At 32.3% G+C, this 20,300-nt stretch overlaps 1 protein-coding gene and 1 non-coding gene across 12 annotated transcripts in view; one reads left to right on the top strand and one right to left on the bottom strand.

Moving 5' to 3' along the window:
• LOC141670883 (uncharacterized) overlaps positions 1 to 10,378 on the bottom strand; it is a 33,157-nt gene extending 22,779 nt beyond the window's left edge. For 3 of the 11 annotated variants that reach the window (XM_074476930.1, XM_074476932.1, XM_074476934.1), the window contains exons 1-7: positions 10,255 to 10,378; positions 9,956 to 10,046; positions 9,704 to 9,797; positions 9,513 to 9,621; positions 9,378 to 9,416; positions 396 to 479; positions 206 to 300 (exon numbers count right to left, since the gene is read on the bottom strand). In XM_074476930.1, coding sequence (XP_074333031.1) covers positions 206 to 300; positions 396 to 479; positions 9,378 to 9,416; positions 9,513 to 9,621; positions 9,704 to 9,797; positions 9,956 to 10,022 — 488 coding nt within the window. In that variant the 5' untranslated portion in view covers positions 10,023 to 10,046; positions 10,255 to 10,378. Of the gene's footprint in view, positions 1 to 205; positions 301 to 395; positions 480 to 1,652; positions 1,738 to 9,039; positions 9,156 to 9,377; positions 9,417 to 9,512; positions 9,622 to 9,703; positions 9,798 to 9,955; positions 10,047 to 10,238 lie in introns of all 11 variants that reach the window. The other 8 variants (XM_074476933.1, XM_074476941.1, XM_074476939.1 and 5 more) reach the window with 7 other exon arrangements.
• Positions 10,379 to 17,804: 7,426 nt separating this feature from the next.
• Positions 17,805 to 17,911, top strand: LOC141675394 (small nucleolar RNA R71). The gene has a single exon (XR_012556050.1). It is a non-coding gene; the product is annotated as a small nucleolar RNA R71 (small nucleolar RNA).
• The last annotated feature ends 2,389 nt before the right edge of the window (positions 17,912 to 20,300 follow it).

Raw genomic sequence — 20,300 nt, 5'->3', positions numbered from 1 at the left:
TATCCAATATCACTAGATGCCTAAACCAATTGTGTCGAGGCATCTCCCCTCGTGAATAATATCACTGTTGGTATTGCTCATCTTTTTTATCCGTACGTAAATTAAGCACACAAGATGGAGACAAAGCATATGTTAACCCATTGATTTTGCTTTAATATAATACCACATATTAGAACCAAATAGAGGCTTAATGATTTATAACTACCTCTTCTCCAAATCATTTAATTTTTGTGTCATGATATCCTGCTTCTCCTTCGCCGTTTCAGCCTGTTCCGGAACCATTAAGACATTGCCAAAAACCTTTCAAAATTTAATTGTAAAAAAATGGGTACTACAGATAAGTGACCATATACAAGAAAGTAAAACTAAAAGAAATAAAGCAAAGGCTGCACAACCTCAATAATTGACTGATCCCGTTCAGCAAATGCAGCAGCAACACACTTTTGGAAAAATTTAACTTGATTCTCTGCTTCCATATTCTGAAAAATGATCATTAAAAATAAGGAACTGTATATATAGGCAAGTATTCAAATACAAACCAATATTAGAATAAAAACTACAAACCAAAAGCATTAGAGGCCACATGTTTAATCTCTTTCTCTTTTCTCTCTCCTCCATGTGCACTATGTATTCATGTATATATTTTCCCCTTCGTTTTAAATTTGACTTTTCCGTTAGTCGGTTACCTTTTTTCAAAAATACATTTCACCATATTTTTCTTCATCTCTCACTCATCAATTTGCATAAGCATATTTACTATATTTTGAAGACAAATCAGTTTTTAAGCTTACCCGAATCACTAAGTTGAAATCAGTACTATTTCAGGAACCAATAGATTTTAGATTTTAGTGATTCTCGTAGGCATAATTAGTGATTTATCGCCGAAATATATCAAATATGGTATTCATACTGATTGTAATTTTTCACCGAAATATATCAAATATGGTATTCATACTGATTGTTAGAGTATGTAGAAAAATATAGTTAAGTTAGATTTTTAAAAAAGTTCACCAATTGACGGGAAAAATTCAATTAAAAATGGAGGGAATTAGGTGGAGTTGTGTGTGGGAGGGTATATTTAAATTGGGTGTGGTGCAGTTTGTAGTTTTTATTTTAATTTAGTCTGTAATGGAGTAAGTCTTTATATATATATACACTATACTATATAAGTATGGTTGGTTGGATAACACTTTCCACAAAATTAACCAACACCTGTCTAAAAACATAAATTGGGAAAAATAAATTTATTATTAACCCTTAATATAAAATAAAAACATTAAATGCTATTAGAGTTTCACTTCAATTACACAGTCCTTGGAGACACTTACAAAGTTTAGTACACTCCCACGGGACACAGGACACTTGCCAACTGTATACTATAGTTTCATATGACCATAACATAAGAATCATACGCACGAAAAGTGAGGCCAATAAAACAGAATAACTAGACTGTAATTAGGGAGTGTTGAGTAATTAATGGTTCCAAACATCACTATATCAGCAAAATAAGATTCCAATTTTCAACTTATTACATACTGCTTCAATGTGTAGTCCTGCAGTTATAATAAGTGTTATTATCAAATTAATATTAAAAGAACAAAAATGCTTATGCAAGTGTGAATATGTTTAGTACATCGGCCATAGCCAATTACCAAGAGTGTGCACCTCCTACATTGTGTAACTGATTTTTTCATACAATCCTACATACTTCGAGAAATCCTGTGTACTTTAGTCAGCCTGTAAAATGTAAAATTATTTATTTTAAACTTTATTACTTGAAAAGGAGAATAACGACATACTCGAATTTATCACTTCTTTTACCTCTACAATATACCTAATCAGTAAAAGTACAGGTTTTCACGGAAACACATTTTAAATTTACTTGTTTTATTCAACAAATTCAATTAATAGAATATATTTGGGTCGAGTAATAAGTTAATATATTTTAAACTTCTAAATTATAACATTGTCAAAATTAAAATAACAATACCATTTTGAAACAAAATTAAAATAACCATTATACACATAATATCAATATCTTTATATAAAGGAGAAGACGATTGCGTTTAGGTGACGTCTCTCAAATCGTCTAAATCTATTTTTCTAACTTTCTCAATTTTTGAGTTAATAAATAATTAAATATCAAAAACTATAATTACCTTATATTCTCCTAAATATATAATCATCATTTGTAATATTCTTCAAAAATTTCTACAACATCTTTTATTAAGATTTTACCATCAAAAAAAATTTCTAAAACTTCTACTTTCTCATTCAATAAACTTACCATTCCTAAAATCAACTTACTATACTAAATGTTCCTAAAACTTTTCTTTTAAATTTTAGCCGATAAAAAATTACAAAGACAAGTATTTAAAAATAATTATCATCATTCGTAATATTCTCTAAAGGCTTCTACAGCATTTTTCATTAAGAATTTTGAAATCAACATAACATCATAATATTCTTCTAAAACTTCTTTTTTCTCTTTAGATCAATTAACCATCTTGATATTCTCCTAAATTTCTTTTTTTAATACAATTTATAATCTTTCTCCTAAAATCAACGAACTATAATATATTTTTCTAAAAATTTTCTTTTTATTTTTAGCCAATGAAATATTACAAAGACAAATATAAATATGTTTCTCAATATTTTTTAAAATTATTACATTTTTATATTATAATTATGTAAAGGTTGGCAGTAAGGTATCGTCTCTCGTATCGTTTCAATCTATTTTTGTAATTTTTTCAAATTTTTATATTATTAAATAGAAAAAATATTATATATTGATTATTGACTAATAAATAATATAATTTTATGTTACAAGATTTATGAATAATGAGAGAGCAACTCATTGGAGAAACAGGTTGAAAAAGAGAACGACTTATTAATTTCTTTATTATATTCAATATATGTATTTATTATTCATAATTTCAGAATGACCAAGATCATATAATAAATGCAAAAAAAGTAAAAAAGCAAAAAAACGGAACACTATATTAGAAGGCCATTGCGAAGCGCGACTTAGTAAACTAGTTATCCTATAAAAACTATTACATATTAAAAAAAAGTCTATGCATGACACATACTATCCTAATATAAGCAAACCAAAAGTCTATGCATGACACATACTATCCTAATATAAGCAAACCACATACAATAATTTGCTTAGTGGTTAAATCAAACATATATAATATATTAAAAAATAATTTATGTATTAAATATAACTACAAACACTATTAATTATAGTCCAGTTAAATTCTCTACTATTTGCACTCAATTTTTTCGTACTCTTATTCGAAATCAAAATGTTAGATATATTTGGGATGTCATGTCTAATGTGTTTCATGTTTAGTTTTCAGATCTTAACAAACAGGAAATATCAGTACTTACTGAAATCAGCACTTACTGGAAGTCAGAACTTAAGAATATCAGTACTTAAATTATCAGGAGATAATTATCAGAAGATGGATATCAGAACTTAAGTGCGGGAGGACGAACAGTTAAAAAAAGGCTGATTGAAAGGAAAGAAGATCAAGACTGAATAAAGAAGAGATATGCATGGAGAAGATTTCTATGGAAAATAGAAGACTTGGAAAATAAGATATCTAATCGATATATTTTAGGATACAGAATCATATTCAATATCAATTAGAGATTATTTGTAACTGTGTAGTATATAAACACGGACATACGGTTTACACTATATGTGTTATCATAATCGAAGTTATTATTTATTGTAACCCTAGCAGCTCTCGTGATAATTTGTTCATCACTGAGAGAGGACAGTTCCATATTGTAACAGAGTTTATTATGTTGAATAAAATCTGTTTTCTGTTACTTGTGTTCTTATATTCGATTTGATTGTGATAAACACTGAATTCAACCTCCTTCTACAGTGTGTGTGACCTAACAAGTGGTATCAGAGCAGATCTGTTAACACACAAACAGTTTAAGATTCAAAAACAATCATGTCTGAAGAAGAACAAACTCCAACCAAGCCCACCAAAATTGAAGAACCTCCAAAGACTCAAATCCACAGTCGATATGAGACTATTAGAGTTCCCATACTGAAATCATCTGAATATCCCATATGGAAGTTGAGGATGTCTATGTTTCTGAAATCTACTGATCCCGAATACCTTGACAGAATCAATGAAGGACCACACAAGCCAACCAAACTCTCTGTTGTAGTTGCATGTGAACCAGCAAAGTCTGTACCAAAGGAGAAGAGTGATTACACTGCTGAAGATATCTCATCAATTGCTAAGGATGATGTACGACACTTGCTGCATAGTGCCATTGACAATGTAATGTCAAACAGGGTAATCAACTGCAAGACTGCAAGGTGTCAGGGAACTGATTCAATTAAGAAAAACAGGAAGACTATACTCACTCAAGAGTATGAACACTTTGACTCAAAGCCCGATGAGTCATTAACTGGTTTATATAACAGATTTGTCAAACTCTTGAATGTTTTGTCACTAGTTGACAAGGAATATGATCTTGAAGATTCAAATCTTAAATTCCTGTTAGCTCTTCCTGAATGTTGGGATTTGAAGGCCATCACTATAAGAGACAACTAATGCTCTTGAAGAAACAACTCTTGATGAAATTTATGGAATACTCAAGACTCATGAACTTGAGATGGAACAAAGAAGCAAGAGGAATGGAAAAAAGTCAAGGACAGTTGCTCTTAAGGCCGAGGAGGAATCCCCAAAGCAGCTGCCTCAAGGAAAGGCAAGGGAAAAGCTCTCATCACAAAGTCTGATACTGAATCATCAAGTTCTGATACTAATGATGACTCAGAAACTGAAAGCTTACCTGAGATGGATCCTGATGAAGAGATAATGAAGTTGTGTGCTCTTATGGTGAAAGGAATCACAAGGATTGCATACAGGAAATTCAAAAAGGGAAAGAAGTTTTCCAAGAAAGGTACAAGTTCTGATAAGAAGAGTTTCAGCAAATCTGAAGGCAAAAGAGGAAAGTCTGACATAGAAGATTACACAAAGGTCAAATGCTATAACTGTGGTGAAAAAGACCACATATCTCCTGATTGCAAGAAAGTGAGGAGTGACAAAGGCAAGGCTCTTGTCACAAAGAAGAAAAATTGGACAGACACTTCATATTCTGAAAGTGAGGTGAACTAGGCCTTGATGGCAAATGCTGATAGCAGTTCTGATGCTGCTGAGTTAAAGGTTCCTCAAACTACTTATGTCTTTCATTGATGATATTAATGAGTTGAGAAGATATCTTAAAACCATGTTCATTAGTTATAGAGATCAAACTTTAACTTGTGAAAGATTAACTTCTGAAAATCTTGCTTATAAAAAGAGGAATGATTATTTAGAAAAAGAGTTAGTCATGTTCCATCAAACTCAGAAAGATAGAGATGATGTTTTCTATGTTAGGGATGAAGTACTTAAAATGAATGAATCTCTAAAAACTGAGTTAGAAAAAGAAAGAGAGATTATCCGGATTTGGACTAACTCTGGTAAAGCAACTCAGGATATTCTTAGTAGTGGAAACTGGAAAGAGGGCTTAGGTTATGGAGATGATAAGAATAATAAGGGAACTGTAGAGATGGAGCCTATAGTTGTTAAACAAAAGCCAAAGGTAAATCCTGTTAAGTTTGTAGCTGTAAAGTCTGATATTGATAATCAGAAGTTAAAGAGAAATTAACTTCTGACAAACCAAAACAGGGTAAGCCAACTGAAATAACATAGGCTTAATGACAAAGAAGCAGCTTAATCATAAGCTGAAAGATGTTAAGAATGTAAACAAGGTAAAGCCACCTAGGAAAAATAGGAATGGAAAGGAAGGTGTGAACAAAAGTAACAATTATAAGCCTGTTCCTCATGCTCCTAGAAAAACATGTCATAACTGTGGAAATTCTAACCATCTGGCTTCTTTTTGCAGGAAAAATAAGAACATAAACTCCTTACCTTCAAAATCAGGAGTTAAGAGTCAGTCTGTTAGATATAGGCCACAAAATCCTTGTTTTCATTGTGGTAGTTTATGGCATTCCATTTATACTTGTAAGGAATATCATAGTTTGTACTATGATTATTATCAAATAAAACCTTCTTTAAAGAAAGTTAGCATTGTTCCTTCTAGTGTAAGTTCTGATGCAAAGTCTGATAGTGTAAATGCTGATAAGAAAAATGTTAACATAAACTCTGATGCTAAATCCGCCGCAAATGTTAACAAACTTAATAAGGCCAAAGGATCAAAGCAAGTTTGGGTCCTTAAAACTAATCATTAGTGGTCTTTGTGATTGCAGGGCAACAGGAAAAACATCCTAATTCTGGACAGTGGATGTTCAGGACATATGACTGGAAATAAAACCCTGCTATCAGACTTTGTGCAGAAAGTTGGCCCAAGTGTTTCTTATGGAGATGGCAACATGGGAAAAACTTTGGGATATGGCAAATCAATCTGGGGAATGTCATCATTGAAAAAGTAGCTCGTCTCAGGACTTAAACACAATTTGCTGAGTGTTAGTCAAATCTGTGACAGAGGTTATCATGTGGATTTCTTTGAAAAACACTGTGAAGTTGTAAGCAAATCTACAGGCAAAGTTGTTCTGAAAGGATACAGGCATGGTAACATTTATGAAGTCAAGCTTTCAACAATACTGATGATTCTGCAATCTGTCTGTTAAGTAGAGCATCAAGTCAAGAAAGATCTTGTGAGAGGTTTGCCAAGACCAATCTTGTGAATGCAGGAAGAGTTAAATGAATTTGAAATCAGCACTTACTGAAAGTCAGAACTTAAGGATATCAGTACTTAAATTGAAGATGGATATCAGAACTTAAGTGCGGAAGGACAAACAGTTCGGGAAAGGCTGATTGAAAGGAAAGAAGATCAAGACTAAATAAAGAAGAGATATGCATGGAGAAGATTTCTATGGAAAATAAAAGACTTGGAAAAGAAAATATCTAATCGATATATTTTAGGATACAGAATCATATTCAATATCAATTAGAGATTATTTTGTAACTGTGTAGTATATAAACACAGACATAGCGTTTACACTATACGTGTTATCATAATCGAAGTTATTATTTATTGTAACCCTAGCAGCTCTCGTGATAATTTGTTCATCACTGAGAGAGAGGACAGTTGCATATTGTAACAGAGTTTATTGTGTTGAATAAAATCTGTTTTCTGTTACTTGTGTTCTTATATTCGATTTGACACTGTATTCAACCCCTTCTACAGTGTGTGTGACCTAACACAAAATCTTCCAAATTTATTTACAAAATCAAAATTATTAAATACGATAAGAAAATAAATCAATATAAGTTTGAACTTGTGCATTCTTCCCGGCTACTTTCCAACTCTACTACCATCACCTGAATATCAAGTGAACAACTTATCTTTCTCGAAATCTCTTAACAACTCTTAAAATTAATTATAATAAAATATTGTATCAATTTTAAATAATATTTTATTTATAATTATTTAATTTCTATTTAAAATTACATTTGTTTAAAAAAACCTACATCATACCGGTTACCGGTTACAAGACTAGAGATTTCTAATTTCCAAAATTATTATATAAATTAAATTTTCTATCACAAAATAATTAATGATAAATAGGAACAAAACAACAAATTTACAAGAAAATAAAAAAATACCATTTTAGTATAAAGAAGTAAATACTATAAATATAATATTATTGATAAGATAACAAATGTTAAAATTATATGTGCATTGTACGAAATTCTATTATTATAAACACAACATAAGATAATTTGGTTGTTTGGTTAACATCTTCCAAAAATAATCAACCCTTTTTCACAATAAAATTCAAAAAAAATAAAAATTAGAAAGACACAAAACAAACATCTAGATATATATTATGAAAAAAACAATACCAACGTACACCTCAGACTCCTCTCGTCTCTCACATGTAGCAATGTAGCAGGACTTGTCTCTCAGCTAACACTAGTAATTAAAATGTGGATGTTTTTAAAGAAAAAAGTTAATGTAAAGAGTCTCATATAATAAAAATATTAATTATAAATTAAAGGTTTAAGTGTAAGTATTAAAATATAAGTACCGTACTACCATGTTTTCAATATTTTGGATTTAACAATATAGTATAGATGTGTATATGATTGTTAAATTTTAAAGTAAATATACATGAATTTTTAGATTAAATATAAACAAAATTCAAAAATTTAATATTTTAATTATCTAAATTTTGAATTCATCAAGACATACAATAAAATATATATATATATATATTATTAGTTCCATTAATTTCAATTACACATATAGATTATATTTAATTTTATTATCTTTTATAAATTTTCATAATTATTATATATGCAATAAGATTACAAATTCTATAATCACGAGTTATAGGCTAGCATATAATATAGTAGCAAAGCCTTATAACAAAAATCAGATGCAAAGAAATGTTTGTGTAAATGTGTATAAAGGCCGATTATTATTTTGTTTCAGGAATCAAGTCACTAACTTGTTCTAAATAACACTCAATTTGACATCACTGGAAAAATATTACAAATCTGTACACCCCGAGGATTCCCAATAAACATGACCAGTAAATGCTTGATGTGATCTTAGAAATAGTAGCTTTTAAATTTACTTAAAATTGCTTTGTCAAACATATAAATCATTTCCTAATATTGTTTCAATGGTAAAAATGAAATATACAATAACATAAACAATTTCATGTTAAGTCTCGCGTGTAAATAGACCTCTCCAAGATGTTAACTAATGTTCTGGGTAAAGCACGTTCATTCAGTTTTGCATGTATAATATCCAGTGAAGTTGATATCCAATCTTCTCATTGCAGTACAGATTTTGTATAATTTTTTTATGGAACTAGTTCACATAAATAGATTATCAAAAGAAAGACCAAGGTGAGTAACCGCAGAAAAGGAAAAGAACAAAGTTGACATATATAACAAGGCCAGAAAACTAGAAATACAAGACATACACGACTTTTTACTGCAACTTGAAACATCACACATTAAGTTTAATCAAAAACTAGATGCATACTCAAGAAGTCAATTAGCCTGCGTCACTGGTATCATATGCTTTCTAATGAGACCTTATATGCTATTTTAGGGACAAAATTGGATTGTATTCATCCCAGAATGATGTCCCTGCAGAAACTAAGCAATTCCACAGATGGTAAGATGCCAACAAAATATGCTATTATAGGCTTGCATCTCTAATAAGGATTCCTATTCAATAAGATGCAACTCTTAAGAATTCCTAAAAGGATAGGTGCATAGGAAATAAGATGACATGCTACTTTAGTCATTTCTCCTATATTACTAATGTATAAACTGATATTTGACCAATTTCTTAAAAAGCCAGAGGGCAGAAGAGACCTTTGCGACTTCAGCACTATGTAGATCAGCCAATTGGCTCTGAAGGCAGCAGAAAAAGCATAATTTGAAGATGTTAGCCAACAGACTATACAGAAATATTAGTAAATGCAAAAACAAAAATTGAATGAAGCTAACTTTAATTTGATAAGCCTCTGAAAGCTCTTCTTGAAGATTTGTGGTGTCTCTCATGCAAGACGCTAACGTCTTTCTTAAGTTGTCAATATCCTGCTCCAAGGCAGCAGTCCTAGTTATATGTTGAAATAATCAAGCTTCTTTTTAAATGTGAAGTAGAAAATTGTAAGAGATGTCATAGAGTTGATTAGTACCTCTGGAAATGCATCCGTGTTGCAACAGCAACATAGGCAGGTCCAGTGTTTTGCATACACAATTGCTCAATATCTTTACGTAATTCTTCACGCTCTTCAAAGAGAATGATATGTGTTTGTCAGTTGAAGAATAGAATATAATTGAATTAGGGGAGTAGCTAAAAAAAAGTTAATCTGGAAGAATAAGTTGGGAGAGAAATCTGAGTAATTGGAAATAATAGGGGGGGTTGGGAGATGGAATTAAAATAATACCGTTCTCCAGTTGGTGGACACGAGAAAGCAAGTGGGCACTATTCTCATTTAAATCATGTCTGTCCATTGATGAGGGCTAGGGTTAACCAAGCTATAAAACATGAATCAATCAATAATAATAATCAATATAAATGAATCCTAAATCAAAGCAAGTAAAATCAGGTAATACATATGTGTTAAAGTGGGAGTGGAGTGTGTTTGGGTTTAAAATCTAACTCAAATCAATCAATCAAACATAAGAACAGAAACAAGTAGAAGAATGAAATACAACAAAGTAGCCTACAAATCGAAAACCCAACTTGTTCTTCTTGGATTCCTTCTCCAAACACCCTGGGCGGTTTATCCTACTAGTGTATGTTTTCAATATTGCGTTTTTAAAACATGCCGGCGTTTGTCCCCAAAAGTAAACTATGCAGGACCGAGTGATGATATGCCCGGACTCCAAGCATATATATATAATATATATAAGCACATTAATCAAATAAAAACTAAAATTAAAATGCTGTTATCCGAAAAAAAAACATTTTTCTCTAAAAGATGTGTCCCCTCATACTTTTCGAAAAAGCTATTTTCAGCTTTTGCAAAAAGTAATTATCAGTTTCACCATCAAATCATCTCAAAAATATTATTTTTATATAATATATTTCAAAATATGCATAAATTAAAAAAATTACCAAAATAGTCATCTAATTTTTCTGACAGCACTTTTTTCACCAGCACTTTTTTCACAGCATAGCAGTTTTTAACAGCACTCTCAAACAGAGTCTAAACCATTTCATCAATCTAATTTAATGGTACCCTTAAAAGCACCACACCCAATTAACCTGCACCCTCCCATATACAATCTCACAGCTTTTCCCCTTCGTTTTTAATTTGATTTTTCCCGTCAAACGGTAAGTTATTTTTTAAATCCGACTTCACTGTATTTTTCTCAATCTCTCAACGATCGATTTGCATACCATATACAATATATTTCGAAGTAATTTTTAAAAAAATACACTTGATTTCTAATTTTTATTTTAAAATTGGTTTTTATTAGAGTAGCCCCCTCTTGTCCTCCACGTATAATATTGAACAAAAGTAAAAACTCGCAATCCAATTATGTGCTAAATTTTGTGCCAAAATAGCACAATGCTAGAGTTTGTGCTAAATTTAGCACAAAATATACCATTGTGCTATAATTGCCAACTCATCAAAAAGTGAAAAAAAAGGAGAAATTGATGAATTAGGAAATTAAAAGTGTGAAATACCAGGAAGTTATTTAAATTTGAAACAAGATTTAGAACAAATCATTGGAGATATGGTGTTATTTTACCACTAACTAGCATAATAACACGTGCGAGGCACAGGTTATTTTCTAGAGTTTTTTTATGCATGCAATTATAATATTTTTAGTTATTTTCTTATTTATAAATAATGTATAATGTCTAATGTATTTATGAATATGTATCATTTTCATACAAGACATTACTAAATTACACAACGTTTCCAATATAGCTCATTAAGCAAAATATATATATTTTTGTTTGTGTTGTATAATTGTATTTAATGAATGAATATAAACAGGGTAGTCAGTGTACGTTTAAAATGAAACAATTAAACTTAATATGTAGAATGTCGTTGGTATGTTTATAAATAAAAAGTTAAAAATTAACATATATGTTGAATACAGAGTTGACCAAAAATTTTGAATTTTATTTAAATAAACTATATATACTGGTCTATATTATTACTGAGTTCTCTACTAACCTACAATTAACTTACTCAATTTAAAAAGATAAAAAAATAAATAGCTGAATTCAGAATTATTTGCAATCATAATATACAATAATGTAAAATTTATACTACTGTTAATATAAAAGTTGATTTTAATGAAAAATGTTAGTTTTTGAAATTCAACGTATGTATGTTTGGAAAAATGTTAGTTTTTTTACAATACTGTTAACAAAATAAGATTAAGTTATATGTGTCTGTGTAAACATGTAAATTATCGTATGTTACATTTCTTAGGAAATTACGATGGTTTCAATTATTTATATATTAAATATCTGATTTATGTACATGTATAATCATTATTATCATCTAGTGAGACAATCTATTACTTAAATAACATGTATTTATAATTATTCAAAAATTAAAATTATGTAATAAATAAATTGCAATAATTTATATATGGTATTCACATTATCAATGATAAACAATTCATATCTATTTTTTACGCGATCGAGTATCAATCATGATTGTAACATAAAAATAAATTATATATTATAATACTTATTATTGATGTTCATGATTTTTTTCAAGAATTTGAAGGAAAAATTGTAAGTATATTGTTATTTAAACTATTTTTAAGATTCTTTCATTACAACTCTAATATTTCTTCATATAATAATTTGATAATATTGTATACAATTCTCCTAAAATTAAATATTTTTCAATTCGATAAAGTTTTATAAATATTAGTTAAACTGGTTAATTCCTTCAAATTATTGAATAATATATATCATTTAAATAGTAGAAAATGTATTGAATCAAATGCTACAATATAGTATAGATATAACTGTTAGGTCACACAACACTGTAGAAGGGGGTTGAATACAGTGTAGAATACAATCAAATCGATTTAAAGCACAAGCAACAGAAAACAGATGTATTCGATATAATAAACTCTGTTACAATGGAACTGTTCTCTCTCAGTGATGAACAAATATCACGAGAGCTGCTAGGTTACAATATATGATCTTCTCGATGATCGTAACTCTTATAGAGTAAACCTATGTCTGTGTTTTTATAGACACGCAGTTACAAGATAACTTCTAGTTGATATGGAATATAATTCTGTCTCCTAAAATATATCAACCAGATATCTTATATAATTCTTGTAGTCCTCGAACTCTTTCCATGCATATCTTCTTCGTGTATTAGTCTCGATCTTCTTTCCTGTGAATCAGCTTCCTTCCTAAACTGTTAGTCCTCCAATACTTAAGTTCCGATATCCATCTTCTGATATTAACTTCTGATAATCTAAACCCTAATATCCTTAAGTCCTGACTTCCAGTAAGTACTGATATTTCCTGTTAGTTAAGATCTGAAAACTAAACATGAAACATATTAGACATGACATCTCAAATATATCCAACAATCTCCCCAACTTGTAATTATGCAAGAATGTACAAGTTAATAGATTTGATGATGTCAAAAACATTTAAGTTCAAATGCAATAAGAGTTTAATAAGACTATTAATTACAACTTACAAAACATCCAGTTTTACCAACATCACTGAATCAATCTGAATCCATAATGATTCTTAACAAAATCATTTATCAAATTATCTTCAGCTTTCTTCAGAACTTCAGCTAACTGTGATTTGACCTGCATCAGTTCTTCTTCATTACTATCACCAATTTGATAAATGGTTGTTCTGAGAGCTTGAATGGATGTTCTTTCAAGTCCATCACCAAGTCTGATAACCTTAGGATGTGAAGAGTTTTCATTATAACATAAGCATCTTCCTTTCAGAATAACTTCCACTTAGCAGAATTCTTCAGCATAGGAATTTCTCTTCCATCACCTTCAGTGATTATTGGACTGGAATGAGAAGTCTTTGTACCAGAGATTCTGAATAGATCTTTTATAGCCTTCAAAATATATTCTGACCATTTTCTTGTAACATCAGATTTTACTTCCAGAAGATAATGAATATGTTGAAGTTCCCTGATAGACTTCTTTAATACATCAGTATCAGCTAATCTATAAGTCCTTCCATCATTGAGAAATAAGATCAATTTCTCTTTTAGATTCTCCTTATCATGAGCATCTATCACAACTTGAGCAGACAACACCTTGTCAAGGTGCCTTTGTTTGATTTGTTCATATGGTTTGTTTGTCAATATGAAAGGATCTCTTAGAGTAACCTCTACTCATGTTTGAATCTTCTCTTCGTCAGAACCTAATCCAGCTCTATCTCTAGGTTGCTTGGCTTTCAACCCAAATGTAGCAAGTTGATTAATCATGAGATTTGGTTCAAGTGGAGTATCTTTCTTCCATAACAACTTCTTCCTATCAGCAATTATCATTTTATCCAAATCAACTTGAGCATTGTCAGTAGTTGATGTCTTGATAGTTTGATATTTGTTGTTTCTTCTGTACCTTCCTGTCATTTATTCTGAATAACAACTTGAGCAGTGTCAGAGGTTGTTTTAGAATCTTCACTTATCTTTCTTCTTTTCAGAATTTGAACAGTTTCATCTTCAACAAGATTATCATCAGATACTTGAACCATTTTACACACTAGTTTCATCAGATCTTGAGAAGTTTTCAAGTCCAGTGACTTGGTTGGTTCATCAATTTTTCCTTTCCCTTTGTCTTTGGGATTACTCTCAGTCTGTGATCTAGTTTTGAACTTTGAAGTTTCAGAACTTGACTTTTCCTTGATCACAATGCCCTTTTCCTTTGGCCTTGGAGGTTTCTTTGCATCAGAAGCTTTAGACTTAGGATTTGTCTTCTCAGCAGCAAATCTAGCTTCTTCCTTCTTGAGAGTTTCTAAATCCATTCCTGGATTGTGTTTTAGAAATAATCTTCTTGATATCTCCCCATCAAATGTCTGGATTTTAGGATCTTTGTAATAAACAGTAGTCTGTTTCCCCTTTAACTTCAGAGTTTGCAAGAACTTCTGAGAGTCTTCAGATCCTGATTGAATCAGAATATCAGAACTTGACATCAGACTTTGCTTATCACCACTTGACTTCAGTCTTTGAGCATTCACAGGATCAGAACTTGACTTGTTCTGAATTGAAGATTTTCCTTGAACTTTTCTTTGACCTCTGCTCTTTTCAGAGTTTCCCTGGTCATCACCTTTATCATCCTTTTTCTTCAGTTCTTGAGTAGGTGAGCATTTGGACTTAACTACCTTCTCCCCCTTTTTGGAATCATCAGGAAGTAAGAGAGAAAGAAGAAGTTCAACTGAAGATTGGATTTCATCCAATTGAGCTTTCTGAGAAGCTTGATGAGCCAGAACCTTAGCAATTTGGGCCTGTTGCTTCTCTTGAGTTTTCTCAATGGCTACAACTTTTTCAGAAATAGGTCTGATATACCTGTTTTTGTCAAGCTTGAGCACCTGATCGAGCTTATCAGCTTGTTCTCTGAGTGTATCAACCTTTTCATGAGTAGCAGTATGTAGACCTTGAAGATGTTTTATAGACAGAGCTGTGATCTTGAGTTGTGTCTTAAAATCAGTATTTGTGAGCAACTCATCAGCTTTTACAATATGCTCTGTCAGAATTTTAAAACATGGAATAAAATTTGATTCATTCCACTTCTTGGTCCACTCAACACCTCTGTGAGTATCCTCCCAAAGAATAGGTGCTTCCTTTTCAACAAATTTCTTCACCAATTCTTCCTTGCCTAGAGTAGGTACTGGAGTCTCAACAGAAACACTATCATCAGAACTTGAGGAAGACTCATTCTGTTCTGATAGCTCAACAGTGTGTGAAGCAACTAGAGATTCAGGAATAACATCATCTAAATTCTGATCAGCGGAATTTATCTCCAGAGCTGGTGTCTTTAATGCAGATGGAACTTCCAAATAAAGAACTTCGGGTATATTCAAATTATGAATATCTATTTCAGAAATATTAGTTTATTCTTTAGCATCATCTGTAGCTTTAATAAGAGAGACATGAGGGGTAAGAACTGTGTCATTAGTAGTGTCTTTGGCTTGAGCTGGAAGGGCTTCAATGATAATTGGTTCTTGTGAGATCAGAGATTCCTGATCCCCTTCCTCAGCTTCTTCAGTATATTCTGATATAGCCTTAGCCAAATACCTCTTTGCCTTCATTTTCTTCAATCTCCTTGCCAATGAAGGAGTTGCTTCAGCAGCATCAGAATTTACAGCTTTCCTTTTCAAAGTATCAGAATTTTAAGCTATTGTTTATTTCTGAGAAGTAACATTCTCAGCTTCAACTATCACAGGTTCATATGCATGAACTCGTGCTTCAATTGTTTCCTCTTCACTCTCAGACTCATCTCTGAAAATCATCTTCCTTCTATTTTGTGGAGGTTGAAGAACAGACTTTGTCCTCTTAGAAGGTTTGGAAGATGAAGGTCTGGTTGTTTGTGTAGAGGGTTGAGCGGTCTGAGGTGTTTGTGTAGAGGTGGTAAGTGCTGATGGTTGAGGTTCTGATGGTTGGACATCAGGATATAGTGCAGTGTATTTAACTGGATCATAGATTATTAAGGCTTGTTTGACAGATAAAGGTATTTAGAGGGGTCTCAACACAGCCTTTTTATTATCAGTAGATAATAAGTCATTAAAAGCTCTTTTGGCTAGTTTGAATGATGGAAGTAATTGATGAGCTACTTGGGGCTTATTATCACAACAAAAGCTATAAATAAGCTGACAGAATCTAGCAAAATAGACAGTATTTCTATAATCTATCATCCTATCCCCAATGAAACCTAAAACAACACTTGCATAATCAAAATTAGTTTGATTAATGAGAGCATACCCGATTTGTTTACTCAGGATGGGGATGGCATCAAAATTAGAACATTTGTTTATAAAAGCCTTAGTGATGCAGTCAAAGAAAAAACTCCATTCCCTCCTTATGTAAGGTCTCTTCAATTGACCCAGCTTGTCCAATGTCCTTTCATACCCCAGACTAGCCATCATATTTTGAAGAACTGGCTCCTCAACAGTAGAGTAAACACGGTTCTCAGGCAACTGCAGTAACCGTAGCCAAAGTGACGACATGCTCGTCCTCCCCTGATGAAAATATTATACTTGGGGACCCTTGAGCACCACCATCATCATATACTCCACTTCTCCAAAACTCCAGCACTTGAGTTCCAGAGACTGCATCAGGTTGGGTTAGAGCGTACCCAATATCAGAATTAGTGAGAAAATCCTGAATGAAGTGAAGTTCTGATGAAGCTTCAGCCTTGCTAAGAATGGCGGAGTAGTTGTTAGGAACAAACTTAGCTCCATTGAAAATTACGTCTTTTGGTGCCATCTCTGTAAGAAATTAAGTGAGAAGGAGAGTGTTTGCAAAGTGTTTGTTAAAAGGCCTGAAAGAAAATGCTTCAGAGAATATTAGAGAGAGAGATAGAGAAAATAAGAGAGATGAAAAGTAGAAAAGTAAGTAAAAGATTATAAAATCTGTTAACTCACATATATATACTCTCTCCACTCAACAGTTATATTTTTAAAGCATAATATACACTTTACACCTGGCACCGTGTGAACAGTCAATAAACGGTTAGAGAGGAGTTAATGGGCACGAAAAATAAGCAATAATTACCGTGCACATGCAAATTTTCAGGACATACACGTTAACCACTAACCCATAATGATTATGACTATTTTTATCTCACCCCAATTTTATTCTGATTTAAATATGACTGTTTAGTATTTTACCACAAATAAGTCAAGTAAAGAAAAATGCCACGTAAGCATCAAGGATTCCATCAGGATTTAATATAAGAACTTAACTTATATCAGATTTTAACAGTCATCAGAACATGGCTTCTGTACTCAAATAGTGAAAATCTTTTTCTGTGATTTTTCATACAAATACTACTTGTTTTCTTCAGAGTTTAATCATCAGAACTTGTCCTCAGAATTTATGCAAATGACACTTAACTGTTTGTAAAAAACAACTTAATCACCATAGTAATTTTTCATCATTCATATGGAGTGAAAGTGTGTGCATTCAGCAAAATATCAGATAGAGATTAAAGTCTGATCAACTTCAGTACATCTTAGAAATAAGACATAACTAAGAAAAATGCTTAAAATCTAATCGGGCCCCCAAACCATTATAGAAACCAGTGATCACCATCCAATCGGGCATTCCATGATGTGGACACTTTCTCAACATTTCCTTGTAGCGTTCCCAAGCTTCACACATAGATTCTGTAGGTTGCTGCGCGAACTGAGTAAGAGCACTCCTCATAGCAGCAGTCTTTGCCATTGGATAAAACTTTACCAGAAACTTTTGCGGAAGATCTTGCCAAGTAGTGATGGACCCAGCTGGTTCAGAATATAACCAGTCCTTAGCTTTATCCCTCAGTGAGAATGGGAAAAACCTCAGCTTGATAGCCTCATCAGTCACGCCATTATATTTGAAAGTACTGCAGATCTCGACAAAATTCCTTATGTGCATGTTGGGGTCTTCAGTCGCAGCACCTCCAAAAGAAACAGAATTCTGCACCATCTGAATAGTGCCCGGCTTGATTTCAAAGGTGTTAGCTTGAATAGCCGGATGAAGAATGCTTGACTGAATGTCATCAATTTTAGGTCGAGAAAAGTCCATAAGAGCTGGATCGACCGGAATAATACGATCACCCATGATTACTGGTTCTTTCTGCTCACTTCCTGAATCCGAATCTTCAAAATCTATCTTCTCCGGAATACCAAGAACTTCGTCTGTCTCCTCAGCTGTATCTAAAGTCCTCTTGCGAGTACAAGAACGAGTTTGCATAAATGCTCGCTAAAGTACCTGAAACACAACCGGAAAAAATAAGTAACACGTCTTAATCATTGAGTCCTAACGACCAATGATGGTAAGTACAAAAACTAAACAAATACGCCGAGTCCCCAGCAGCGGCGCCAAAAACTTGTTAGGGCGAAAACACGCGCTAATATTCACGCAAGTATACGCGTTCACAAGTAATATAGAATACTTTCTAGTTCGTTCCCACAGAGACTCACACTAATTATGTTCACTTAAACTCACTCACCAATGTATGTTTACTTCTCAATGTTAAGACAATAACACTTGGAATAATATTAACTAATTATGAACTACAATTAACTACTAAATTTAACCACTTAATTAACACTTCGAATTAACAATATTAAAACACTCATGAGATCACAACTTCATTACTACTTCCTTCAATAGTTATTGTTATTACCCTTAGCATGCAATAGTGATGATATTAATCGAATAACACGAAACTGATAAAAGCCAACTTTCATTGTACTAATACCATTCTACCAAACATCCACAATTAAGATAGAAGTTGAATAGGCATCAATTATGTTGAGTCCCTATATGTCTACAGAAATTGACAACATAATGATTTAAGCACAAGTTATTCCTTTTGATTACACAGGGTGAATAAAACGGTTAGAGTTACCCACTAATCATGCAACATCATACATGAACCTATGCTAGCATGGCAAGTTCTAAATCTCGAGATCCACCGTCACTTCACAAGAGATTAACACCCTATCTTATATGTTCGCGATGCACATAAGAGGAATACGCACAACCAATACTAGATATCATACAATCATCACACACTAAGGTATTAAACAACTAACTAAAGAATTCCATAGTAAATCTGTTACGACCCCATGATCACGATTAGCCCATGATAGCATTTATCGTCATCATGGGTTCATATGAAAACATGATAAATAAACACAAGAGAATAATAACTAAACTAATTATATTAAACCAGAGTACGTCACAAGAGTAAATAGGTTCAAAGCAAAGAAAACTAGCATCCAACGTTACAACGAAATAAAGAATCACAAGAAAATATGCTTCCTCTTCGTTGCGGTGTGCTAAAACGATCTTCTTCCTTATCTCCTTCGCTCCTCGATTAATACAACGATTCAACACACGTGAAACGTCTCTGAATCTACTTATATAGAAGTCCCATAAAACTCAGATTACACAGAAGTTGGAAGCCAAACAGAAGTAGAAATCTAAAATAAATATTTTAATTTCCCGTCCCTGCGCGGCCGCTCAGCATAGCTGAGCGGGCGCTCAGCATAGCTGAGCGGGCGCTCAGACCCCTATTGGAAAATGTCTGATTTTTGCTTCGTTTCTTCGCTGTAATCTACTCCTTTCTTCCCACTCGCGATGCTAGACACATGCCAAGGCTTATTATTGATGATTACTCCCCCGAAATGCAACTATTACCCTGAAACGCACAAACACTAGAAAAACACATCAAATACACAAAATACTTGATTTCAAGACACCAATTTAAGCCATTTTAAGACGTTCTAAGTGGTATAAAATGCCACTTATCACACCCCCAAACTTAAATCGATGCTTGTCCTCAAGCGTCATAGACTCAAAAACAAATAAAAACATGCATGAATGCAATCTATATGAAATGCAGCGATCCCCCTTACTACGAACAAACCAACCAACTTACAACATCTCAACAAATGCAATTAGGCGACTAAAGATAAATCAAACCATGCCAACTAACATACAGCCAGAAACGTGGTGTGTGCAGATGCTTAATAGATATGCTCCGGAACTAAATCCATTATTATGACTCAACTATCATCAAGGCAATCACATGATTATACAAAGAATA

This window comes from Apium graveolens, chromosome 7, assembly GCF_009905375.1.
Source record: "Apium graveolens cultivar Ventura chromosome 7, ASM990537v1, whole genome shotgun sequence".
Taxonomy (NCBI): Eukaryota; Viridiplantae; Streptophyta; class Magnoliopsida; order Apiales; family Apiaceae; genus Apium; species Apium graveolens.
The sequence above is the reverse complement of the archived record's forward strand: the minus strand, read 5'-3'. Positions and strand labels throughout refer to the sequence as shown.